Source organism: Diadema setosum, chromosome 2 (genome assembly GCF_964275005.1).
Source record: "Diadema setosum chromosome 2, eeDiaSeto1, whole genome shotgun sequence".
In the NCBI taxonomy this organism is placed as follows: domain Eukaryota; kingdom Metazoa; phylum Echinodermata; class Echinoidea; order Diadematoida; family Diadematidae; genus Diadema; species Diadema setosum.
In genome coordinates, this window is record NC_092686.1 from 44722953 (window position 1) to 44750737 (window position 27785).

At 38.1% G+C, this 27785-nt stretch overlaps 1 protein-coding gene across 1 annotated transcript; it reads right to left on the reverse strand.

Moving 5' to 3' along the window:
* Window positions 1-27551, reverse strand: LOC140246031 (translation initiation factor eIF2 assembly protein-like). The gene is made up of 11 exons (XM_072325478.1): window positions 27398-27551; window positions 26027-26095; window positions 25307-25358; window positions 24146-24241; window positions 22742-22848; window positions 20441-20492; window positions 18527-18602; window positions 17864-17986; window positions 16179-16207; window positions 14855-15100; window positions 1-2565 (listed from the first exon to the last, which is right to left on the reverse strand). Exons 1-11 carry the CDS (start codon window positions 27469-27471, stop codon window positions 2515-2517), a joined length of 975 nt encoding a protein of 324 aa, XP_072181579.1. The 5' UTR covers window positions 27472-27551; the 3' UTR covers window positions 1-2514.
* Between the last annotated feature and the right edge of the window lie 234 nt (window positions 27552-27785).

Below are 27785 nucleotides of genomic sequence, written 5' to 3' on the forward strand. Positions count from 1 at the left end.
ATAAAGCACCTTTATTTGAGTTTCCCCTACTTACACTGCTGGAATAAGGCTAACAGAGGGCATAACTTTGCATATAAAGCAAAAAAAAAAAAATGATTCAGAATGTTCAGCCACGCATATGCAACTGCATGAATATTGTACTGTACAATATACAGCACAACACTTCTCATGAAATCATTTGACATGGACCATTGCATCCCATTCAGAGTTCTTCCGATGATTTTATTTCCTCCGGTTTCCTGTCAATGTTGACTGCAATTCTTCAATTGTTTGGCAATGATGTACTAGATAAATAAATCACAGATCACATCCTGATCCCCCTCTGTTTAATATCTTAAGGAGCATGAATCATCATCTTTCTATCATACTTAAAAATTGCAACATTTACAACTAGAGAAGCACTCTGAGAGCGCAGACCTCCGCCAAGCATGCAAATCATTTTCACCACTGATCTTGTTCTTCCATAGAGATATCAGTGATTTCCACCCATACGTACTTATACAGTAGCATTGTGTGCTAAAAGTCGCCCGATTTCCCAATATAGAAGCCTTTGTTACGTCATAAACCCTCAGCTGCACGGCGCGCCTCGCCCTAGCAGAAACTAGAGCACGCACTTTAGTGCGCGGATGCAATCCTCAAATACGTGCAGCCTGAACTCCCAAGTTCATTGACCCTACCTGTCAAAATATCAAAAATCCTTCATAAATTCCCCCAAAATTCTCGGATCACCACCAAAAGTTAATAATTTGTTACTTGTGTCATTCTTAACCTTTCCTGCAAGTTTCATCCAAATCCGTTCTGTACTTTTTGAGTTATTTTGCACACGGACAAACAAATGAACAAACCAACGGTAACGAAAACATAACCTCCTCACTTGGCGGAGGTAATGATTGGATATTCAATTCAGCACAGTTTATTACCCTCACTAGAAAGGCTATAGTTTAGCCAGCATCTTTTTTTTTTCTTTTTTTCAGTAACATCATTGGGGGAAAGAGAAAGGAAATGAATGAAACTTATCAAATTTTGAGAACAAAAAAGGTGATGAATTGGTAGTGGTAATGGATCCAGGATTTTGTTTCTAAAGGATGCGTGCAGAGTTCCATGATCCAAGTGGTATTAACAATACTAGAAGAAGTCGACCTATTTTTTGCACACCCCTGAAATCTCATGACAAAATGATAGATGTTATTCAGATTAATGACATTATTTCCTTGGAGTATTGCCTTTTGGCCCCTCTGTGACTGCAATTGATCATTAAGTGTCAGGGAAAAAATGGAACGTCTTAACAAGTCTTATCACGAGGGCAACTCAGATGACACGACAGCGGGTGCTAGGTAGGATATCATAATGGGGTAAACACACCTCCTCCTTTTTAAGGCTGTTTGTTTTATGCTTCAGCGCCAGACTCCTATTCCCTTTATGAAATATTGTATATGCTGAATATTTCGCTAGGTTTTACTTTTCCCGAATTTTGTGAGTTGAGTGCTATTCGCAAATTTAAAAACACACAAAAACATCAACTCTGATCCCAACATGAATGCGACATGGATGCACACATTTCTCCATTCAGTGTCGTACTCTACTATCGCGAATTGAACCACTCATGAAACAGTTGGGAAGTCCCGACTCATGAAAAATTAGACTCGCTTAATATATGGCTTATACAGTAAAAGATGGTAATGCCCTACTTGTGGCAAGGGAAGCAAGTTGTTAAAGTGTCAATTCTTGTGAGTTATCACAATGTAATCTGTCATCCACACTGGCATTAGTGCAATATTACAACATTTTGACATAGATACCCTGCATCTCTATTAAGTGGATACAGTGCTTCTTTGCAAAACTTGATATTAAAGGGACTGTACAGTACTGGTTGAGGTGGGGAATCAGGTTTATAACATTCCTTCATGAGATAATGAGAAACCTCTTACAAAATACGAAAGAGCATGTAATTTTAAGAAGGATTCAACGTTTATTTGATGAAAATTGGTTTTCAAATGGCTGAGATATCCACAAAAGTGATAACAATAAAAGGCGATGGGCCACGCCTTTTATTAGGATCTCTTTGTTTCACCATGTTTTTGGATATCTCAGCCATTTCAAAACAGATTTTCATCAAATAAACTTTTGATACCCCTCAGAATTGCATGCTCTTTGACATCTCATAGAGTGGTTTCTGAATATCTCACAAAACGTTAAAAGCTAAATCCTCACCTCAACCAGAACTGTACAGTTCCTTTAAGGTAGAACATAACGACTCCAATCAAAAACAAAGATAGCTGAAGATATGAATGCTTTGCCACTTGCTACCTTTCACCAATGTAAGGCGGAGTAAATGGTCTTTAGCCATTTGAGACTCGGCCTACATCTGTAACCCCCAGATACCCTGGCTTGGTCCAGGCCAGTGGTCAGCTGGAAGTCAAACAGCAAAGGGCAGTGGATGGCTGGATATTTCTGCTGGCCACACAGCTGGAGAGGGTCACTCACAGTGGTTGGAGTGATGGACATCCTCAGTGGTCATCTCTGGCCATCCTCATCTGAAGAGTCACCCTGCTGTTTTTGGCCCTCCTGCATAAAAGGAATAGATAAGTTAAGAAAAAATGCGATGAACACACATATAAATGAATGAATGGATGAATAACAATAATAATGATGATGATAACAGCAGCAGCAACAACAACAACAACAATAATAATAATGATGATAATAATTGTTATTGTTATTATTATCATTATAGTGTATCATCATTATTATTCTTCACAAATTTCATGCAGCATTATTACATTAAAATGAGAAACAAAAGAAGGAGGTACAGTTTCAGAATGGTCAGACATATATACTGTGACAATCTACCAGCTGTACATGCAAAGGGATGATATTATTGAATGAACAAATAATACAGATTTAAAGTTTTCTGTTGAGTTAGTTTGATTTAAACATTCAGGTAGATCGTTCCACAGCTGAGGGGGTACTGACTGAAAGACCTCATTGTTAATTTAAAGTGATTACTCGTTTTCTAAAGTCAAACTGACCACCAAAAAAAAAATAGAAATATATATACATACACCTTGAATGTGGCAATAAGTAGTTTACTGTAATTGTGAAGCTCCAAGTCCTGCACACAATACTAACAAGCACACAGGCAATATTGCCCCCATTTCTCACTTTCACCACTCCCACCCAATCTTTTCTATAAGTTCGGCCAAGTAAATTTAATTTTGTGAGTCTTTAATTATGCGGAATCACGACATTACATAGTGGTCCACATAACAAGCAAAAATATTTTACATGCATTCATTTTTGCACTAGCTTCCCTGGTAGCGCAAAATGCAAGAACATTTTCACCCCACGAAAATGTCCACTCTTACAGCATTCTATGTCCTTGATCCATTGCTCAGACACAATGGCGATTTGAGCGACAAAAGACAGCACAGACCTGGGAGCTGGGAGGTGGTGAGAGAATCCGAAAAGGACAGATCAAGCCTGCCTTGGGTAGAAAAGGAAAGTAAGGAACAAAGGAAACAAGGGGAGAGGAAGTGATAGGAGATAAGAGGAAAGCCTAAAGTGGAGAAGTGAATTAAAGCTTTAAAGGGATGGTACAGTATTGGTGGAGATGAGAATTGGGCTTTTAACGTTTTGCGAGATACCAAGAAAACACTTATGAAATAGTACAGAGCATGCCATTTTAAGAGATTCAGAGTTTATTTGATGAAAATTGGGTTTGGGATGACTGAAACATCCAAAAACATAAAAGATGGGTCCCACACTTTATTAGAATTGCTCTGTTTGCATATCTCAGCCATTTCAAAACCAATTTTCATCAAATAAACGTTGAATTTCTCATGGAATTACATGCTCTTTCATATTTTATAAGAGGTTTCTCATTATCTCACCAAAAAATGTTAGAAACCTGAAATTAGGTCTCAACCAAACTATACGATCCCTTTAATAGCAGGCTGGGCAACGAGATGTAGTGAAATAAGGGACTGTATGATAGAAATCTGTATAGAGAGCTGAGGGCAAGACAAGCACACACATGCAAACCATATGTACGGTTTGTGGCTTTTCAGATACCACGTCAGTAAGTGACATCATAGATCACCCCTTTGCTGTAAAGCCAGTGATACTGATATGTAACAAACATTGATTGAGTCAGTGGAAGGATCGGAATACAAAACAACATGCCTCAGTGCCTTCTCATAGTCTTATCTTGAGACTGGAAACTAATTGCAATGAGGCAGACATTAAGGCCCGAATTCATGAAGGTGGTACAAATGAAACCATGGTTTAAACCATGGACAAAAACCATGGAGCGCCAAGTGTCACACGGAATATTTTGTTATGAAATTGGTCATTTCATCGACAAACTTACCATTTCATGGACGAAATGTTCATTTAGTTACAACATGTGATTTCATTACACAAAATAACCATTTCATTGACAAAATGACTGATTTTGTTACAAAATATTCCATGCGACACTTGACGCTCCATGGTTTTCGTCCATGGTTTAAACCATGGTTTCATTTGTACCACCTTCGTGAATTCGGGCCTTAGAGTTAAAGCTCATCACAAATAGTGCATAATCTCTGCTTATGAGTGAAATACATGTATATTGTATGAGATTTACAGCCAAAAAAAAAAGAGAGAGAGAACAGGTAACAAGTAAATACTCTTACCAAGCTTTTCCAAGAGTGATTTTGGGCATGATAAATACCTAACTCCCATCATATCAAGGTCCAACTAATCCCCATAATCCTCCTCCTCACTGCAAATGAAAGGATTCAAAACCCTTTTAGATAGTGTCTACTGTAACAAAACTCATAAAATAGAAGAAAGCACACCCTCGTTTGCCTGTTTCTATTCCTAAATGGAGACTGTCAAGGCCATCTTGCTACGATAATTACAAGCAAGGGGTAACCATGCAAGACCACTGATAAGGAGCAAGCCTGAGTGAGTGGGAGGGTCTATGGAGACCTGTATGGATTTATCTTACGCCACTGAAGTGCTGACTGTGGAAGTTATGACCAATCAGTTGAGAGCTGTTCAAAGAAGCTAATGCATGGTGCATTTTTCACACTGATGGCTGATGGGTAAATCTCATGATAGACTGTTTCTGTAATTCATTACAATTTATGGATGTTTCTTTTCCTACAACCTAGTATTAATCTGAATTATTCAGTAGGAGTGGTGTGCCAGAAAATGCTCCCCCCCCCCCCCCCCGAGTCATGAATACTGATCAATATTTTCAGATCTTAAAGGCCAACATGCTGTCATGCTCAGCTTGTGGTCTATGTGTGGCTTCCTTCTCACTCATCTGCACTGAAACCAGCTTGGTAGCCTTTACAGGATAGTTTCACCCTGAAAATCAGTTTATATGAATATAAGCAGAAAAATGAGAGTAACAGGACAGCAAAGCTCTGATCAAATTCTAATCAAAACTAAGCAAGTTATGATTTTTAAAGTTTTGATCAATCAAGCACAAATTGTCAACTCTGTGATGCAGCATGTGAGCTGACCTTCCATTTGCCCATAAAATTCCTTAAAATTTCTCAAGTTTCATCACTGATGATAAAACACAGTCACCACCCCTATTTTGTGTGTGGGTGTGTGCAGAGATTCTCCAGAAAAAAAAGAAGAAAAAAGGTTGACAAAATCTTATTTTATAGTACAGAGCAAATGGGGATAGAGTTCACATGTGACATCAAAGAATTGCCAATTGTGTTTGAATGATCACAAATTTAACTAGACTCGGAATTTGTCAAGACTGACAAATTAGGTGATCCGATTTTTTTTTTTTTTTTTTTTTTTAATCAATGATTCGAGTCCTGATCGCAATAGGCATGACCATAAAGGTTTCATCTGTGTTTAGAGACATTGGCCGTGTGATATTTGGATTCTCATTTAGAAAAGGGAGTCAGACCTGCCATCTTGGGTACCGAATTCCGTATACACTATCGAAGATACAGAATGAAATATATTTGACCTTTGACCCCACTTTGCACCCCCAAGATGGCATCTGAGCAAAAAGTAGATATTTTGTGAAATGATTCTTGTAACATGGTCTTTGCGTGTGCAAAATATGGGAAAGATAAGACATGTATTCACCAAGATACAGGATGAAACATTTATGACCTTTGACCCTAATTTACATACACAAGATGGTGTCCGATCAAGTAGTTGTTATTTTATGAAATAATGTACGTAACATGAACTAAATATGTGCAAAATATGGGGGTCATAGGGGCTGTTTTTCTTGAGTTATTGCGAAGAAAGTTGGAAAAAGAAAGAAATATTTCAATACATCGAAGATAAGCTTGAATTTCAACCACGTTTTTGGACGTGATCCCGACACCATTTGAAGACAAAGGGCTCGCGTACGATAGCGCAAAGTTTCAGCTACAGCATATTAAAATCTGGGAGGAATTCACCGAAGGGTAAGTGAGTTAGTGCTCGATAAAGACAATCATGTCAATTTTCACATCTAGAGAAATCCCCTCCCATAGACATAGCACGTCACAACGAAGATAAAGAAAGAAGTACATATGACCTTTGACCCCACTTTGCACAGAGAAGATGACATCTGAGCAAAAAGTGGTTATTTTGTGAAATGACCCTTGTAACATAGTCTTTACGTGTGCAAAATATGGGAAAGATAGGACATGTATTTACCAAGATACAGGATGAAACATTTATGACCTTTCACCCTAATTTACATACCCAAGATGGCGTCTGATGAAGTAGTTGTTATTTTATGAAATAATGTACGTGACATGAACTAAACATGTGCAAAATATGGTGGTGATAGGGTATGTTTTTCTAGAGTTATTGCAAAGAAAGTTGCAGAAAGAAAGAAATATTTCAATACATCGAAGATAAGCTTTAATTTCAACCAAGTTTTTGGACGTGATGCCGACTCCGTATGAAAAAACGAAGGGCACACTGACGATAGCCCAAAGTCTCAGCTACAACATACTAAAATATGGGAGAAATTCACCTAAGCATAAGTGAGCTAGTGCTCGATAAAGATAGTCATGTCAGTTTTCATTTCCAGAAAAACTGCACTCCCATAGAGATAACACGTAAACTGGTCAAATTTGACAATGTTACTTTCAATCCCTTTTTACAAGGTGATGCCGTCATCCAATCAAAATATTGTTAATATATGACTGAAAGAACATTTAATAAGCTACAACATATTGAAATTTGGACGAAAATCAACAAAAAATAAGTGAGATACGCTTGAGTGAACTTGAAATTTGATGACGTCATTTTGAAAATTTACTTTTTTTACTTTATTAAGAAATTTGATATCTTTTAATCATTTTTCCAGCTTCGCCAACCCATGAAATAACATGTACAACTCATCAGCTTTTAGAATATGTAAAGAAAATGGGGGTCACCGTCCATCCTGACGAGTAAAATCGGGGTTAAAATTGGCGGTTTTTTGGCATTGTTGCAATGTATATCGCCATTGACGCGCGCGCGGAATTTCAACTTTGACGGGCCTGTATGACGGCATATTGAGTCGGATTGACTTGAAACTTGGTAGAAATATTCCTTGATATTTCAGGCATTCGATAAGAGTGAAAAAACGGGAAATTTCTATTTCATATGAGCTGTGCGTGCGTATATGTGCGCGCGCGTACGCGTCCGTCCAATTTTTTCAATTTTTCAAAAAATGTTCCAAATGGTCTGAAACGTGTGCAAAAAAAATTTGAGCTCGATTCGAGCATACAAATATTTCAACGCGCGCATACGCGCACGTTTTAAGAGAAATATGAATTTTGAGAAGATGAGTAGAATGCGCATAACTTGAATTTTTTGTGACGTAAATTTCATTGAAAAATTCCATTCCATTAATGAGATATGATTGAGAATATGTTTTCATATAATGACGTCATAGTGACGTCACGGTCGACTGATCACAATGATTTTACTTGATTTGTCGTCTTTGGGACACGATACATATATGGTATAATTTTGGCATTGATAGAAAGAGTACTTTCTGAGCTAATCGAAACACAACTTTTGTCCAGAAAGAAAGAAAGAAGAAGAAAGAATCCGTACAGATACAGAAGGTGATCCGAGAGGATACTCGGATCACCTAACAAATCATAACTAAGCTTTCTGCTCAAACTTTCACTGTCCTTTTCTTCTAATTTGTCTGCTTCTTTTCCCACAAACTGATTTTCAGGGTGGATTTTCCTCTGAGAAAGGCTAACTTAAAGGCATAATTTGCTATTTGCAGATGAAACAAAAACCCAGCATTAGGGCTTCAAAATAGTTCTAAAATATGAGTTGGGGATAGAAACAACCAATGTAAAAATTTGAATTGGTGTAATTAATGTTAAGTATTGTTATACAGACAAAATGTGAACAATAGTTATAACAAAAATGTTTCTAGACTAAATTGTCTACAGTTATGGGTTATATAGAAAAATAGTGATATCTCCTTGTATTTTAGACTTCACTGCAAAATTTTTACACGGTTGGATGTTTTGTGATACAACTGACCTACACATATGCATTAAATGTTATATCTCGAACATTTTTTAAATCACTGCTCACAAAGTTAAACAGTACCTTTAACCCTTTAGGAGCCCAAACATGTGGCATTACTTAGCTGGCTTTTTCATCAGCAGTTAACCTGACCTGGTTATGAATTAGCAAACTTACTCCTAAAGTAGCACCTCAGTCAAACAGGCATATATCAACATGACACAATACGGATTAGGGAGATCAGGTAATTTCTATTCATTCTTCCCCCCCCCCCCCCAGAATCTGTGCCAATCAACAAAGGAAGCGCTCTTGCGTGTGTGCAAATCGGCAAACAGAGTACAACAAAGATTTAACCCATTCTTTAACATGTATTTTTAGATAAGTACTACTGAGGAGACAGGGCAAAGAAAACTTTGCATTATAATAAACCGATCAAATTCTTGATAAAAAGAGGTTTGCAGTTTAATACACCAATGGTATTACCACAAACCTCTCTTATTTATCGACTTCACCATACAATCCTTCAAACAATATATGTGACCGTGCATCACAAATCCGTTATCTAAACAGGTTAAACGGTTGTGGACGGGCAGATTTTACTGCAACATGCATTTCCAAAAGCAGGGCTTGACCTTAACTTTTTTTCTAGGAAGCCAGCCGGGCTCCTCAGGGACCTTTTTAGGGAGCCAAATTGAGTTTTAGGGAGCCACGTTTCCCTCAGTCATAATCAGCAGTAGAGGTCTATTACATGTATTAACCTGGTGGAGAAGATTTCATTTAGATATAACATGCATTTCTCCATAGACACAAGCCTGAGATACCTTGTTCTTAGTCTCTAACGGGTTTTAGCACAGTCAAAATGTGTGTGTGTGCGTGTGTGTGTGTGTGTGCCTGTGCCTGCCATGCACCTGCGTGTGTGTGTGTGTGTAGGTGTTTTGTGTGGTCCCTCTCTCATTCCCTTCTGTAATTTCTTACCCTGGTCTGTTCATATTGTCTTTCTTTCTCGGTTCTTCTTTTTTTAGCTGCAAGGTCTAGGTTAGAAACATTCATGTCACGCCACAATCATGTTGATTGATCAGCAGAGCTGCCAAGCTTTGGAAGCACAAATCCGTAGTCAGCAGCTAAAAAATCTGTATTTTTCCACCAGAATTCGTAGTTTTTTTCCATCTCCCTCTTTTTGCTATTTTGAATTAAACTCGTCGACTTATAATGATAATAATAATAATAACAATAATAATAATAATAATAATAATAATAATAATAATAGTGGCTACTTGTATAGCGCACAGGTCCACTTTTCAGTGCTCATGGCGCTTCAAAAATGAAAAAATATAAGGCTTACAGACTCTAAACATAAAATTACGACACATGCCGAAGTATCGAGCTGGTCACCAGCACGATAAAGAATCCAAACTATGCAATGTTCAGCGTTGATTGATTGCTTTCTCGCAATGCATGTGTACAAGCACATTAGTCCATGGGCCAGGCCAGATATTGGTACCATCTGAGGTGGCAATACCTTTTTGGTGTCATTTTGTTTGTCGGGCATAGATATGCTTATCAAGCTATGATAGCATTTCCAAATGAGTAGCTTAGTCATAGTAAATGAATTTTAAACCAATTTGGTTTCGTTGTTATATCCCTGTACTTCTGAATCGAGACCAACCGCTATACAAAGAAGAGCACTGTCTTCTGTATGTTCACAGGTGTTCTGTTGTAAACGCGGTGCGCTTAGTCTTTATTCAAGGCAGCGAAGGGAATATCCAAGGGTTATGATGTCCACAGCGCTTAGTCTAATATTCAAGACGGCGAAGGGAATATCCAAAGCTTATGATACAGTGTATATCCCTTTATCTAAAAACAACAACAACAAAAAAGCAATTTCTCGTGAATTTTAGCGTCTTTTTCAATTATTTATCATTTTCCGGTGAAAACGCTGGGTTGAAAACGCTAATACCACGCCGCTGTCGCTTTATTTCCATCCAACAACGAAAGATTATGCAAAAACAATGTACCGGTACACTACAATACATTATAATTAATGATGTTGTAAATGAACAGAGTGATTTTTGTTTAAAACTGATGTATTTGTTGAGAGGGTGGTATAAAAACAGTATAGATAATCCCTTTTCTTAGGAACTTTAGATATGATAACGGTACATTGTTCTAGATAAAGACTAAGCGCACCGCGTGACAGCTGTGGACATCATAACCCTTTGGATATTCCCTTCGCTGCCTTGAATGAAGACTAAGCGCACCGCGTTTACAACAGAACACCTGTGGACATACAGAAGGCAGTGCTCGTATTTGTATAGCGGTTAGTTTCGATTCAGAAGTATAGGGATATAAAAACGAGACCAAATTGGTTAAAAATTCATTTATTATGACTAAGCTACTCATTTGGAAATGCTATCATAGCTTGATAAGCGTATCTATGTCCGACAAACAAAATGACACCAAAAAGGTTTTGCCACCTCGGGTGGTACCAACAACCCATTTTTCGGCTCTTGGCCCATGGACTACATGTGTATGTACCTCCAGAAACTTGTTGGGCTGGTTATGGAAGCTTCCACTATCTAGCAGGGGAGGGGGAATGCTTTCATCTTCTCAAGAAAGCTTCTGTGTGAGCGAATGCAAAACTCTGTTTGGTGTTTCCAACTATTGTGTACTATAAAACATAATCATACCTTGTTTTCAGGCTTTTTCATTGTACTGGATTTTAAACATCAGTATTTTCCGAACTTATTCCAATTTCTTTTACCCTGACTGGAATCGGAAAGTCTGCTATAACGATGATCGCAAAATGCCGTGCTGTGTGTGGTTGCGCCACTGTGCAAACACGTGGTTTCACTTTCAAGTTTAAAGGAATGCGCCATGTGCTCCAGCCTAAGAGGTTACTGCAAGTTCGATGGATCGAATGCGCCATAGCTGAGCTGAATGGCTTGTTTATGGTAAACATGCAGTTTACCGTACGAAGAAGTCATTACGTCTTTCATGAGGAAAAAACATACAAAACAAACAAACAAAAAACACCTACGAACGAATGCTGATAGCCAAAACTTTGAAAAATAATAAGCAGTTATGATGAGCATGAACTGAAATTGTCAATTGTCATGATTTTTCTGTCTAACCAGGTGATGACTGCATCTCATTGGACCTACTCGTAGTGAATTTGTCTGGGCATACGAGACCTTTTAAGTATTTCTGTGATTGCCTTTTTAATTGACTGATTAATCGATCCTTTTTTTATTTTTCAGGGAACATAATATATTCGATTAAGTACACTATTATACAGATAGTGCATGCTCTATGATGCACTATACTGGATTAGAGAACGACAAATACTAAATTATCCCGAGTGCTGTTTTGTTTCACCAGGCCGCAGGCCGAGGTGAATAGAACTGCACGAGGGATAATTTAGTATTTGGAGTTCTATAGTCCAGTACTGGTGCATCAATAGAACATGCACTAATTGTTATTGTAAATAGGTTCCTCGATCTACATGCATTTCCATAGGTCTAGGCCCTAATTTAGATCTAACAAGACTCACCGTACTGCCGGCACTGCACTTGTTGTACGCAGAGTTAACCGCAACCTACCATAGTTTACGTACACAGCGTGCGATACGCTAGTACAGCCGTGTATGCGTATTGCACATCACAGAGCAGACTCGCTTATTAACTCCTACATTCAGAGCTCAACACGCGCATACGTTGAAATGCTTGGCCTTGTCTTACTACGTCCCTCGGCGGTCCTCCCTAGGCCTTGCGCGAATCTCTTCGTACATAAAGCGTAGGCACGCAATGTCACAAGCGTTATAGTGGCACAGTCGTGCCACTATAACAAAATTTTTGCACAATCACGTGATGCTATCCAACCAATCACAACGCAAATTTCACCTTACCTATTTACTATATTCGACTGTTTGATGTTTCCTACTATACGCCAAAAGAAAGGTTATAGAATCACGATATCTTTGCAGTGATTCCTTTAATTCAACTAATGAGCTGGTTCTTCGATCGATATTTCCAGGATATTTACACGCTGTTTATTCCATACCAGCGCGCGCATTCTTTCGTCTGGCACGCACCTGGGTGTGGCACCTGCTTTTGTGGAAATTTCCACAAGGGGAGATGGTTGGGTGTCAAGTTTCTTTGAGCCGCAGAGACTGCATGTATTCAGTATTTCACAATCTCTTCGCTCTAATTTATTGTCATTCGTGCTTTCCCCTTATTCTTTGCTGATATCGAACATTTAGATTTAACTTTACAAAGGTTGGTAGATCGTGGATCTTTTTGTTGTGAGGTGTATGTAATTTCTTTTTTTAATCATTCTTTGGAGGGGGAAGATGAGTGTGAAGGGGGAAAGAAGAATAAGAGGAAAGTGAAATAAAACGAAAGGCACGTACGCTCAGCATTCACAGTAAGGCGTCTTTTTATACCAGCATAGTTTTCATCACCATTAGACATCACTCAGATCATTTTAGCCTTTTCCTATCAACATTAAGAAACATGCATAGTCCCTCGAGATAAACACCGAGGAAAATAAATAACAAATACAACGTATCAACACCTCCCAACAACACAAATATTTAGAGAAGACAACACACGTCGCTTCGATTTGAAAAAGTATTGCTGCAAATCGGAGAAATCGCCGTTACGAAAATAACAGTGCGAGACACTTGAAAGAATTATGTTTAAATATTTCAAAGTATAAAGAGAACGGATAAAGTGATATAAAATGGAAGAAATCGCACCAAACGAGGTGTGAGAAACGACAGAAATGGAACGATATGTTTAGTAGTAGGATAAGGCCCTAGCAAAAGTTTGCAGCACCAAAAGCTACGCGAAAATTTATACACATCGGAAACTCGGTATTGCGACGAGATCCTTGGGATCGTCAAGAAACGATACAAAACAAAGGAAATTAATTTATTTTGACCGGAAAATATTTTGTTATAAGTATTCTGTTATATGAGATCTCCCTCAATAGGCCTAGAAATACATCGAGTTTCCACGATACTCGCGGGAAATAAAGCTCGAACGCCTTTCACCTGCACATACTGCAGTACACATCAATACACGAACAGAAACTCACCTCTTCCTTGCAGAAAATGATGCAATAACGTTACAAAAACACACACACAACACTCTAAAAATCATTTCGTACTTGGGAGGCAAGGGAAAAGCGGAAGAAGTAGAGAAAAAGAAGCAGATATTGCACAACAGAGCGCTTCTACCCCGGCTCAAAACGAAATAAGGTACTGTTTCAGCTGGCTACAGTGTGTAGCTTACTCACGCTCCCCAGCCGGCCACACACATAGGGATACCACGGCGATCGATGTAAACATCCAGGGTCCGTAGGCGACAGGGATTCAGGCGCGCGAAGTTCCGTTCGGTGTACACAGTACGCAAGCAGCGAATTGCGTGTGCGCATAGTCTATATTGCAATTGCAGGGATAATACATTGTAACTTCGCTGCACGCGCCGGGGCCGCTCGCGCTCGTCAATTAAATGATAGTGTGAGTGTGTATGGTACATAAACTAAATTCTGTGTTGAAACGTGAGGCTATACGGCAAAAAAAAACTTGAGGAGCCAGCCGGGCTTTTTTCATACATTTCTAGGGAGCCCGTAGCGATTCTGGGGAGCCAATGGTCCCCGGGCTCCCGCTAAGGTCGAGCCCTGAAAAGACACTTGCCCAAGTATACTCGGGACTCATCCTCAACAGGTTGAGACGGTCCCCACTTAAATGCTTAGAGTCTGCTCTTCCAGAATGTGCCTTTAATTAAACATGTGTGTGCCAACTTTCTGTTGGTTTTATGATGCAGAGTCACATATTATCAAACTTCAAACAACACAATAATACTCTTCATCTTTTCCCTCTCTTCATTAAAACCAATATATTGGCTCCCTCAGAGTTTGGGGGTGCCATGCGTTGCACAAAATAAGAGTACTAAAACAGATGCAACATTTCAAGCTTCATCTAGTTTGCCATTAAATGTCACCAATCAAAACAATATTTCAGGGATGCCACTTTTTTATACTGCAACCAACAGCAGACCATTCACGCTGTCTCAACTTGCCTTTCTATGAATTGCATAAGGTAAAGAGTGAGCAATATTGTTGTGCAACCAAAACAGCAGCATACCAAGCTTTGAACCTGCACACACTTCAAACCAAAACTTGAATTCCCCTTTAATTCAGAGCTGGTCACAGTGATCATCACAATACATCTACAAAGTGTCAATACCAATTCTCTAATTTGACATATCATCCTTCCTTCTAGTACGTGTGTGATGCTCAGCACAAGAAAGGAAAACAAGACCAATGACTCCACAAGACAACTTTCACTCACCATCTTGAGAAAGTCGACCAACTTGGCAGCGTCTGTGCCCGTTGTCAGGTCAACGAAGTCGGTCGGCATGGAGTATGCCAGGTAAGCACTGGGCTGTACCCCCGCCTCCTCCTGGATGCAGCGAAATTGACAGTCGCCCGCATACTGGGGCAAGCCGTCCCTCGCACCACGCAGCTCTGTCCACGTGAAGAGGAGAGGGTCTGTCACCTCGTTGAAAGGGTTGAAATCAAGGATGAGGTATTCCCCCTAAAAGTTTGAGCAACAAAGGAGGAATGATTGAAATGACACAACTACCTGACGCTTTATTCAATGCACTTAGGCCGAATTTGATCGCCCAAACACAAACCAAAGCAAATCAATCCAATGCATACCATAATGTACTGTGCCAAAGCTGGAACATTCAAGCACTCTGTGGGGAAAGTGTACTTCATGAGTTATTTTTAGAGGGGGTCACACAGTTTGTAGCAACAAGGTCATCCACCCAGCGCACTTAAGCTACAATGCACTCTCGTTCTAACGAACACAGTTATAACGAAATTCAGGTTGCAACCAAGTAAATATTCATACCAACATACATCAGGGTAAACATTAATTCCCTTTTATTTTGGGTGGTTTCACACAAGTTTTATATTTTATACAGCTGAAAAATTAGATTTTTTTATCATTTCTGTATATCAAATGAACAAGACATTGTGAGAGCATGTCATCATCAACTTGCTGATTTGAATATTGATAATGACTGGTTAAGAAGTTTCTTATCTGATTTAGATCATATTTGCACTGTGCTACAGGAATTTTTTTTCTCTCTCTTTGTTATGAAATCAATAAAGTTTTGCAGTGGATTTCTTCTGTAAGACTGTCCTAACAGCCATCTCTTTAGGAAACAGCTCTCATGTAAGGCATGTCAACTCTCAAGTTTCAGTCTGGATTAAGCCATCATTTTGAGACACTAATGAAGAAAAATGTATTATTTTGGCAAAAAAAAATATGCCCATGTTTTGTGGATCATATTCCAAGTAATGCAGTGAAAGCACATACAAGATTTGTTGCATGGGATATCCTTGCTTCTAAGTAGATTTCCTGCAGAAATAGTTATTGTTTTGGAGCAGGATTATCCAAGCAATCTCCATATAATACTAAAAGCAATGACAAGAGGCACTTAGAAATCTCTATGTCTACTGCTAATGAAAGGTTTCATGCACAAAAGGCACAAGTCTCACTTGACAGCAATGTGAACATTCATTACTTTTTCAATCCGCTACTTTACGCAACAGTTATTGCATTGCACAAAATCAGGTTTGCTCTCTTCAAACATTTTACTCACCTCACTTTTTCTGAAGACATCAAACACATCTAGGTCAAGAAGAAAGAGAGAGAGAGGAACTTATTTCAAAAATATACATAAACAAATTGGATCTTCAGAATATTACCAGGTGTCTAACTCAGATTTAATCAATCATTGCTTTCAGCAAAAACTTGTGTTCCAATTTGGCTTAATTTGGCACTTCATAGTAGGTTAACATTGAGAAATATCATTTTAAGAGATATTTATCATGAATGCCTGGACTCTGACACTATTTCTATCATTTCCATAGACCTTGTGCAGGTTACAATAAAGCAGAGGAGTAATTAGACCATATTCACACTGCTGGGCTGCCCAAGACTGGTGTAAACTGCGGTACTCGAGCACACAATTTGTGTGTTCACACCTACAATTTAGGGCTGCCCAAAATGAAATCATTTTGTTGAAGTGCTACTCTCCATGTAAATAAGGAATTTTTTTTTAGGTGGTGGGTGTAGAGTCGATCCACTTATGGCAACTGCTGAAATTTGTTTTAAACATATGAGACAAGTGCATAGGACAGTAAAGTACTAATATAATTTTCACACTGGTGTTGAGCTGGAAATGTGCCTGCATAACCCACTTCCTTAGTACCCACAGTTAAACAACAAAGTTTTCTGCACTGAAGAATAACTGATTTTGTTGTCACAAATCATCTCTCAGTTTCAATATTAGTACAGTCTGTATGCTTAACAAATATTTGCAGAAAGAGGAACCATTATCAAACATCCAGAATGTGTGTGGTTTGCAGGCACACATAAACTGACATCACACAGGATCTCCCGTGATGAATTTGGACCCCGTTTGAGCCCAGAGTGTTTACACCAAAATATAGGCAAGCCCAAGGCCAGCTTTGCACCAGTTTTCCTTGCTGGGTAAATGGAGCTAAGAAGTAAATTAAATCCTTTGCAGGTTATCTCTTGCCCCCCCCCCCCCTTAATCATCAATGTGATTATCCAAGCAAATCTTGCATTGTTTTGGGGGATAGGTATGTCACACATTTATCAGCAAAATACCGACTCGGTGGGCTGTAAGGAATATCATTGTAAATTATAGCCCCAGCACAGGAAAACTTGTTTTGTAGGACATGTCAGTCTCTCTATCCAGTCTCAATGTTTTCATACCACCAAGCAGTCTCCTGTCCCTCTCTCCACCCTTTCACATTGTTCTGTGATTATACATAACATGGTGACAACAACAACAACTAGACAAGCACTCTGAGAGCACAGACCTCCACCAAGCAGCTCATTTCTACCACTCATCTTACCATTCCGTACTGATTTCCACCAACATGCATGTATTTTGAACATCGCCCATTTCTTAGTAAATTGTATAGAAGCCTTTTGTTATGCCATCATATTCCAGCTGCGCGGCGTGTCTCGCCCTAGCAGAAACTAGAGTACACACTTTCATGCCTGTATGCAAACCTAAAAAACATGCGCAGTTTGAACACTCAAGTTCATTGACCCTACCTGCCAAAATATAAAAAATCCTTCATAAAATCCATAAAAATTCCTAGATCACTACCAAAATTTAATCATCTGTTCCTTGTGTCATTTTCAGGCTATTATGTAAGTTTCATCTCAATCCGTTTGCAACTTCTTGGGTTATTTTGCACATGGATGGAGGTAACAACAACAACAAACAAACAACAAAGAGAAACTTACAATGGGCGTCTGGGAATGAACATGAGACATATCTGTCATGGAAGTTGACAATTTCATATGTCAGGTCATTCTCCATGGGTGGGATACAGGGAAAGAAACTGGAAATGTCTCTCTGTGAAATGGCTGAGAAGAAATAAGAAGATAACAATATGTGCTTTATATACTACTAGAATCATAACACCACGAAAGCAACTCATAAATTACATACTGTCTCCACTGAATAGGGTGATATGGGTGTAAAGATAATATTCTCAATAATGCAAAGTGATAAACCCTTTATAGATGGGTAAACTCTGCACACACACAAAAAAAAAAAAAAAATTAGGAAGGAAATGTGCATGTTCTCTCACACACAGGCAGAAATTATCAATTCAACAGCCTCTACAGTATTTCCTTACTATCACAGCATCCTTAGGTATTCAATGTTGTCTCTGGGATGAATGCAAAATTAGCCATTTGACTTTTTTCCAAAATGCATGCAATTAAAAAAAAAAAAAACAATAGTTCTATAAACAGCTGCAATGAGCAGTACAAACATAGAGCAGTAAATAAAAGTTTTAGAGATGTAAGGAAAGAAAGATATACACAGAAAAAAACAACAACAACAAAGAAGCAGAAGAAAAAGATATAATGATAAAGACCCTATGGTAAATCTTCACTTACCTACTACTTCCTGATTTGCGACAAACACACGGAACTCCATCGATGGCACAATTTCTTTCCATCTTCTTAAAACCAACTGAAAATGTACAGAACATGTTAAGAAAACATTATACATAGAGAACACATCTTGGACAGAATCATGGCTCCTATATTTCCTCTATGATTGTACAATGGCGCAATGAAAGGGGAATAAAACCCAAATATACATGTGCAATGACTGAATGCAGCAATATTAGTACAACATATCAATGAAAATTTGGCAAAAATGATTACACAATCTACTCAAAAAGTTATGCATTATTAGTTTTACAGCAGCCATCCCTGTATGAGAAGATTCTATAGTTTGTGACCTCATATAAGGACAATGATATAACTGAATGAAATATTAAGAGAATTCCACTAAATTCCATTTTTTTTTCTGACATACATTATATTATGGGTAATATTGTAATGAAATGAGTTTAAAACACTGGAACTAGGTGTCTCTGGTACATTGTAGGATGTAGGGGGCGTGCGGTGACTCCATGACCTTAAGAGTCGCTCGGGCAGTGTGAGCAAGCAGTTCTTAGCTGACTCTCCACAGAGGCGGACGTGGTCCATGGTGTGTCTCCCTGTGCTTTGTTGTGTATTGCTTACGCTGTGTATCAGCTCTTCGTGCGGCAATAACAGTTATACACCGTGGCAGACAAACTCTCCAGATTGGTGAGTACGGTAATAAAGTTTCTTCGCACGCACGCCCTTTTCTTGTCGCTTGTGAATTAATGATGTCGACTCAGTGTGATATGGAGATGTGGTCTGATCGCTGTGAGCATGAGTGAAGTGTCCGCGAATATAAACCCAAAAAAGATCCCACATAGTAACTGGAGCAATCTGGTTAGACTACAATATTATTCTCCCTGAATAATGACAGAGGGGAGTCAAGTGCTCTTTCACTATGCTAGAAAAGTGAAAAATATTGAATTTTCTTTAACTTTTCATCAACATCCACATGTAATGCAAAAACATTGCAGTCTTTTCATGCAGTAATGGCAGTTTCAAACTATACAAAGTCATAACTTTTGGAACAGATTGTCTAATTTTCTTCAAACTTTCACTGACATGTTTTGCTAATGCTGCTGCATTCACTCAATGCACAACATATTTGGCTTTCATTCTCCTTGAGCATGCAGAAAGCTTGCCAATTCACAAGAGATGTCCAGGGTTGACTTTACAAACCGTACAGTATGACCATATTCAAGCCAACATGTAAGTTTGCGCAAGCAAAATTCAGTAAACAGTACAGGTCTCATTTTAAAAGCTTTATTGCCACTATGACAGTTCCTTGTAAAAAAAAAAAAAAAACCTAAAAGCATGACATTCACAGCATGCTTGTAAGATTTGACTTGACACATCAGCTTGACAGTTATTGAGTTATATCAAAGACACAGTCTAACCTCGATTATCCAGCCATGTCGGGACTGGTGCTCATCTGGGTAAGTGATACATCCAGATAAGCAAAATATGCTCAAGAATGACACTTTTATTAACCCGTTGAGGACAAGTCCCCGAGTATGTACATGTAACTCAGGCAGGTGTCTATGGGAAATGTGTGTTGTAGCAAAATCAGTCCGTCCTCAATGGGTTAAAGCAAGTTGTGTTGGAAGTGTCCATAAGGTGCTGTTACTATAATACTCATTATGATCATTTAGATGATATTTACATGTTTCATAATTCAAGACATATGGAACTTAAATGGAATATGAGTGGAAATACACCTTTTTCTTGGTCTAAGTTCCTTCTAGCAACCAATAGTACTTGGCAATGAAAGTGAGAAGACAACTGTGTGCAAGTCCATTTTTTGATAACAGTGAGATCCTGAATCATGATGGCCGGAGAACTGAGGTCAGATTGTATGATTATTCCAGTGATACTTACCTCATATTGCACTTGACCAGCAGCTGTGTCCTCCTCACTACATGTCTCAAACCTAGTTGGAAGATAAATGGGAAATATGGCTTATAGTTTGCCTGCATTAAATCACTCAAGTATTTTCTGCATAGAATGCACCACAGTAGCCATAACTAACTTAATAATGAAATGCCTCAGTGTAATATTGATGTATCATAGCAACATGAATCATACTAAGGCTGATATGCATAATGAAGACACCCATGAATTTCTGAAAAAAATAACAAACAAACAAACAAACAATGTGAATACATGGGTGAAGTTTAGCTAGGGCAACAGAAGCGATTTAGAAAAAACAAAAACAAATACCATATCAAATTTCAGGTCAAAATCAATAGAAATAAGAATCTACCTTTAAGATCATTTTAAGATGATTCTTTTTTCAATTTCAAACAAGAATGCTTCTAATATACATCGACTGAGATGGAATATCTGGAACACTTTACCTGAGGTCTAAAATCAGAACACTGAGGCCGCCATAACAAGAACGTACACATACACACACAAGGTACACCATTGTATAGGACTAGATACTCCCAGGGTACATCTTCCTAGCAATTACTTGAGTGCACACCAGAAAAGTGATGCAGTTGCCTGTAAAGGTCTGAACACAGGGGGCAGTATAACCAAAAACCACAGGAACTTGGATTGATCAACAAAGTTTTACTGATATTAACCCGTTGAGGATGGTTTGATTTCGCTATAACACATATTTCCTATAGACACCTGCCCGAGTATATTCGGCACTCGTCCTCAACGGGTTAAAAGAATATCAAGCAATTTATTACATTCACCAGTGCACCTGGTCAGGGTGACCTATGACCCAAGTATAAGAATAAAAAATGAGGGTAGCAGCATCAAAATCTACATAAGTGTCTTTTCCTACCCATAGTTTACAACTGTACCTCTGGTAAGATTTTTTTAAAATCCATTCATTCAATAATGTAGTTTGTACAGAGCACACAAACAAACCTTCCAAAACTCACATTTTTTTGCAATGTACAATTGCTGTAAAGTATGTCCCCCCAAAAAATTACAATCAGATTTTCATATTGATAACTACCAATATGATTAAACTGTCTAGATACTACTTCAAGGTCTTAAAATACAACATCTTAGCTTTATTTTGCAGAAAACCCTATTCAATTTCGTTACGTGGTCACAGAGAAATAATGATTGTTGTAAAGCATGTCATGAGTCTGATTCTTCCAAGTGTAGCACTTGGATGCTCTTGGAACTGCATATTAATGTGTGAACACAATGGACAGAACTTGGAGAGAAGAGATTCCTGATATGCTCTACAAAATTCCTCATCTCTCTTTGACCACTGAAGCAAATCAAATGGGTTTTCTGTAAGATGTGGGCAATGAGTTATAGTTTCATACCCTGAAATAGTATTTTAATTGATTCACTATTTTCAAAGTTATCATTGCGGAGGGTCCCGTTTAAAATTTTTTTGGGAGATACGGTATTAGAAAGTCATCTCATGGAGGACACTGCCACAATGAACAATAGGAAAGTAGGTTTTTCCATGATATACCTCAGATGCAAATTCGAACAAAATCTGCTGAAGAATATTGTGGGAAATGACTACCAATGACAGCTCTGTAATCCCAAAATACCATTTTTATACAGATACAATTGTGATACAACTGTGATAACAAGCAGTTCCACACCTCATTCAGATTGGCTTTGATTTAATGGAATAAAATCTACAAAGATAACAATAGTTTCAAAGTTCAAAATTGGTTCTACATTCATTAAGATATGAAAATTATGGAATTGTACTGTTCTCTGCACGAGTTTTGATAAAGCAGTGACAAGAAGTCACAAATACAAACTGGAATTGGCAGAGGTGATGATGTCATCAAGTCCCCAATGGAATAAGAATTGTACCCAATCTTCACTAAATTTCCTTTAAAAAAATGAAATAAATTAAACTTACTGGTTATACATCCTTTCCTTCAAATACTTCTAGTCTTATAATAGCCTGATAAAGATGACTTTAAGAGGGAAAATGTTTTGAAACTATATAATAATATCAGTCAATTTTTAAAGTACAAATCAATAGGGGATATACGGTGATGACTGTCTTCCAATTTGCATAGAAGTTTCTACAGGCAAAAACAAATGAAATCATAAACTTCTACACCTTTCTTTATACTCTATGTCTGTTATATAAAACTTTCAGCATCCCATTTGTCTAATCTTACATGCAAACACACACACACACACACACACACACACACACACAGTGCCAGTACTCACGGTTGAGTGAGGTCATGTGTGACAAAGTCTGAGCTCTTGAGAAGGAGGATGATGTCGTTGAAGGTTTGACACTTGAGAGAGTTTCCAAAGGCAATCCATGATGCATCCTATCATCCAGAACATCATAGAAAAAAAAAATCAAACAAACTCAACAAACATGCAGTTAGACGGGATTTAGAATTACAATGTCCATTCAATAATATACAAACAGTAAATAGTCACAAGTGCAATGGTACAAGATTTTGCACAAGGCAAAAGATGAGGGTGCTCTATTCAAGGAGGCAAAGTCGAGTTGAATACTGCGCCTCTCGCCTCATATTTAAGCAGGTGCAAAATCTTGTTCCACTGCACAGGTAAAGACCATATACACTTTTTGTCTTATGCGACACCTCGGACGTCAACAGATGTGGTCCACACAGATTCTTGAATTTAGCACAGAAATGAGAACCATTATTCATGATAAAAAGCAATGAGTAGCACAGTCACAGTGAGTCCAGTTGTCCATATGTAAATGAACAACATACACCAATTATACACCGATCAGTTGAAGTTGTTGAGAGTAAAATGATTGACAATATGCGGGCTTGTAAGCACACTTGTAACTGTTGAGTGCCTGTGGCAAAGGTTTGTTTACTGTGACATCAACATCAGAGCCGTGCAATGGAACAAAAATTTTGAGTCAATCAAGAGTTAAACGCGGGAGTCAATGGAAATTGGTAACATCATAACTGCCTTGTGATATCCATTTTTGCCCAAACAAAATTGCACAGATGACATTGATGACAGTGTGCAATGGAACTTATAACTGCATGTCACATGATAAGCAATCAACCAAACTGAGAGGTACATTCTTTGTATGTGTTGCATAAGAGCAAATCATTGACTAACCAGAAAGAGGAAGCTTCCTGGCCTTGGCTTTAAATAAATCTATGAGAGTCCAACCTGTATTCAACATGGACAGCAGAATGATTTCAAAGAAAGGATGAAATAAATTTGCCAATATGTATGACTTTGTTCACTATGACTGATATTATAAAATACAATTGTATTAAACTACAAAAGGATCATGGATAGAAAGTGACATGAAATATCCAAACTGCAACTCTCTGCCAGCCATCCGCATAATGTCTGATCTATCTGCCCACCACATTGTTTAACCTGAAAACACAATGTTGTCTTTCATCTAAACAAAAACAAACAAAAAAAAAAACACAAAAAATGTGCTGTCCATAATGAGTCTGCAAAAATCACTATTATTCACCTATAATCTTAACCTGTTGAAAAGCTAGTCCCGAATATACTCAGGCTGGGGTCTACGAGACATGCACGTAACATCAGAATCATCTCGTCCTCAACATGTTAGAAGCCCCTTGATTAGGCCTGGGATGATCCTAAGTGACTCACCCGTGGTGCGCTCCAGTTGAGTTTGGGAAACACAGCCCCTCCTAGCTGCTTTATGGCTCTCTCTACCTTCACTTGCAGCTCTGGAAACGAGGGTGCCTATACAACAGAAAAGAGCAATAAAAATTAACAATGGATGCTATAGACACCATGTAACATGCAACCATGAATTTTAATCAGAGAGACACTCTCAATTAAGACATTCCTTTAACACATCATAGTCTTACACTGCTACCCTGTCATTTCAGAAGTCACACCATGAGAACAAAGTACATGCACAAGGAAAGTGTTAAAGGGGATGGCTAGTATTAAACTGATCAGTGGGAATCAGTGGGAATGCTGGGGGATGACTGTTCCAATCCTTGTGGGATTTATTTAAGAGTACATTATATATCTATTGTTGTGTGAAAATTATTTGCTTCAGAATGGTCTCATATTCAAGTAATGTGCAGTTTCCCGTTAACGATCGCCCCGTCACTGTACCTGGAAACCTGGAAACATTAAACTGCACATTACTTGAATATGAGACCATTCTGAAGCAAATAATTTTCACACAACAATAGATATATAATGTGCTCTTAAATGAATCCCACAAGGATTGGAACAATCATCCCCCAGCATTCCCACTGATTCCCACTGATCAGTTACTAGCCATCCCCTTTAAGTAAGCACTCCTTACTATCTTGGTAATGGCTGAAACTTCGTATTGTTTAGAGTGTTAACCTGACCAATAAAGTCACTTTGTAGTATATCGCTGAATGAATACATGACACCTTGTGACAACAGGGCAGATTTACAGAAGAGAGAAACTAGAAAACAGAGAGACAGCAATAAAAAACAAAAATTTGATTTGTGATACCTATAGCATGTAATGTTTTACCTCTCATTGGTCTGAACAGGCTCTTGCTGACTTCTAACAAAGGAAAATTGGGCAACATAAAAGCTGCATTATTCAAAACATTCGTAATAAATGACATACTCTCAGTTATAAACTTTGAACAGTTTGACAATAACAATTTCTCTCAAACTACCCACCTTAAAAAAGTATCAAATGAGTTGCTATCAACATCTTATCGAAAGGGATTGATCTTCAAAGTGGAAGTTTCATTTGCAATTGTCTGTTGCATGCATCAATTGACGACCACTACACATAAATAATCTTACATTCTTGCAAGGCTCCTCCCTCGTATTTTGCTGGCACTGGAGTTCGTCTTTACTAGAAGTTAAAGAGGGTTAGAGAAAAAAGAAGGAAATCAAATACATTAAGCAGTTTCCTCATTTTGCCCAATGTCTGGAGATAGCAACTACTGAGCAAACACTCTGAAATTACAGGTACCTGTATTGTTTTTTCATTCCGAGCAGTCCATCATTGTCATGGAGATGATAATTTGACATATTTAGGCAACATTTCAAAAGAGTCAGTAAAAGCTCTGGTGCCCATTCAATGGTGAATATTTCGCATTTCTTGTAAAAAAATATGAATGAAACCTCAATGTTAAATCATCAATATAATCACTTTCTGGAAATAAGACAGCTTTTCCAACTTTTTTTTTTTGTGATTCTGCAAAAACATACTAATAAACATACAATGTTGCAAGGATACACATAGGAAGTGACTGATTTCTTGAAACCGACAACAAAACTTAAGTGTGCATCTGAAAACAACACTTTTCCCCTTGATAACATACACAATGCATAGTTTAAAGTGATAGATGAGATTTATGCAAGGCTTGAAATATAATTTGCAGAAATTTCGCTCATGCTGCAAACAATATCTGTCATTGTGTTTTATTTTGCTTCTTTGCATGAAGTGCAAAATTTTGTGTCCTTTTTACGTGCATGAAACATACTACACATATTTCATCGTGGAGAAGCTTCAAATACCTGCGAGGGAGGTAGATGCCATCGGCATGAAGGTAGTCGATGAAAGACTGTGGCAACTTGATGATCTCACTGTCGAAAGGATTGTAAAAGAAGTACTTCATATATTGCAATATATAAAAAATCAGTGTGACAATCTATGGCATGTTCTCAAATTCTTTGCAGCTCATTCTCTCTCAATCTCTCCAAGGCTAGTTCAACAAGGCCAATTCCCATTTATACACACTTCAGTGTGAATAAAGGTTCTAAGCGGAAATATAGTCAACCTCGCCCGAGTGAGTATCTTGGTCAAAGAAAATTTTACGCGGATGGATTTACCATTGGTCAACATTTATCAATTCTATTGTGTAAAGTCAAATTCATGCAAGTTGAGATTTGACTAAGCAGGGCTGTGTTTTACGACTGTCGTTTACACTTCATTTCAAAGCTTGTTTACTGGCAAAACAGTGAATGACATTGGTCATACCCAAATCTAAATTTCATAACTTTCTTCTCTTGGGAAAATACAGTTCACTCTCATTATAACGAACACGGTTATAACGAAATTCCGGTTACAACGAAGTAAAATTTCTAAAAATAAGGACCACAACATTATCCATTCTAAATATTTTTATTGTTTATTTGTTCGGACCCGGTTATAACGTAATGTTGATATGTTAATGAAAGAAAACTGCCAGTCCCGAGGACTTCATATTGCAAATGGGAGTCCACTGTATCTAACGACACGTTACATTTTGTTTGATTTTACTCTGGTAATTTCCAAAGGCAACTTGAATTGGTGGTAAACTGCACTTTAGCATGCTTGGAAATGTTATGCACACTGTTTACATTGATCATGTTGATAGCAATTAAAATGACACTCATTGATTGTCATTGATATCACACACAAACACACACACACAAAATAATAATAATAAATAAATAAATCCAGATAGAAATCTGGTACGGTAGACTAGATAGAGGTTCTATTATCAAACTAAGTTAGTTAAGGGCAAGAGTCCCAGTATTCGGTCACCTCCCTGAATTCGGTCACTTACAAGTATCCGAAGTAAATCATCTAACTACGAATAGTACGATAGACTTTTAAGAAAGGATAAATTTACACTCTTCTCAACCAAAAGCCAGGCTCACTCAACGGTGCAACATAATAAAACTCGATTATTTCAGTCTATTCTAGAACCTAGTAACATTCAAAAGCTAAAAAATTGTTTTGTTTAACAGACAGATACCGAATCTTTTGAGTTGACTGGACAGCTCGGAAATTCTATCTGGCTAGAGACGAGGCAAAAGAGGTTCTACATGCGTACAATGAAAAGCATTACTGAGCGACACCTTTCGAAGTCGCACTTACATTCACTATCAATGCGTACGTACCTCTCAATTGTGTGCTCTATAAAGTTAGTGTACCACGATGAAAAACTGCAATTCAGAACTTGCTGTCGATTCATTGTCTGTGTATGTTTTCACAGGTGACACGAAAGGGAAATATGAAACCAACCGACCCTAAATGAACCTGAGCGCTCCAAATACTAGTATCACTTCGACGGCATTCGAAATTAAGTAAATCTTGATGCTGATTACAGCATTCACTCGTGCGCTAGATGCTGATGCAATTGCAAAACGTGTTGCAGACTGTATTAAGTTCGCAGCTACGGTTAGATAACGTTGTAAAGTACAGGTAAATGACAACCACTGCATGTTTTCTGCTGCAATTTCTAAGCGGAGTCATTAAATATCTTTTAATAAGCGAGTAAAACTCCTT

Coding starts and splice junctions, on each gene's coding strand:
- LOC140246031 (XM_072325478.1), bottom strand. CDS start 27,471: ATGAATCGACAGCAAGTTCTGAATTGCAGTTTTTCATCGTGGTACACT. Junction 25,359..26,026: donor GGCATCTACCTCCCTCGCAG/GTATTTGAAGCT, acceptor TTTAACTTCTAG/TAAAGACGAACTCCAGTGCC. Junction 24,242..25,306: donor GGGAGGAGCCTTGCAAGAAT/GTAAGATTATTT, acceptor TCTGTTGTATAG/GCACCCTCGTTTCCAGAGCT.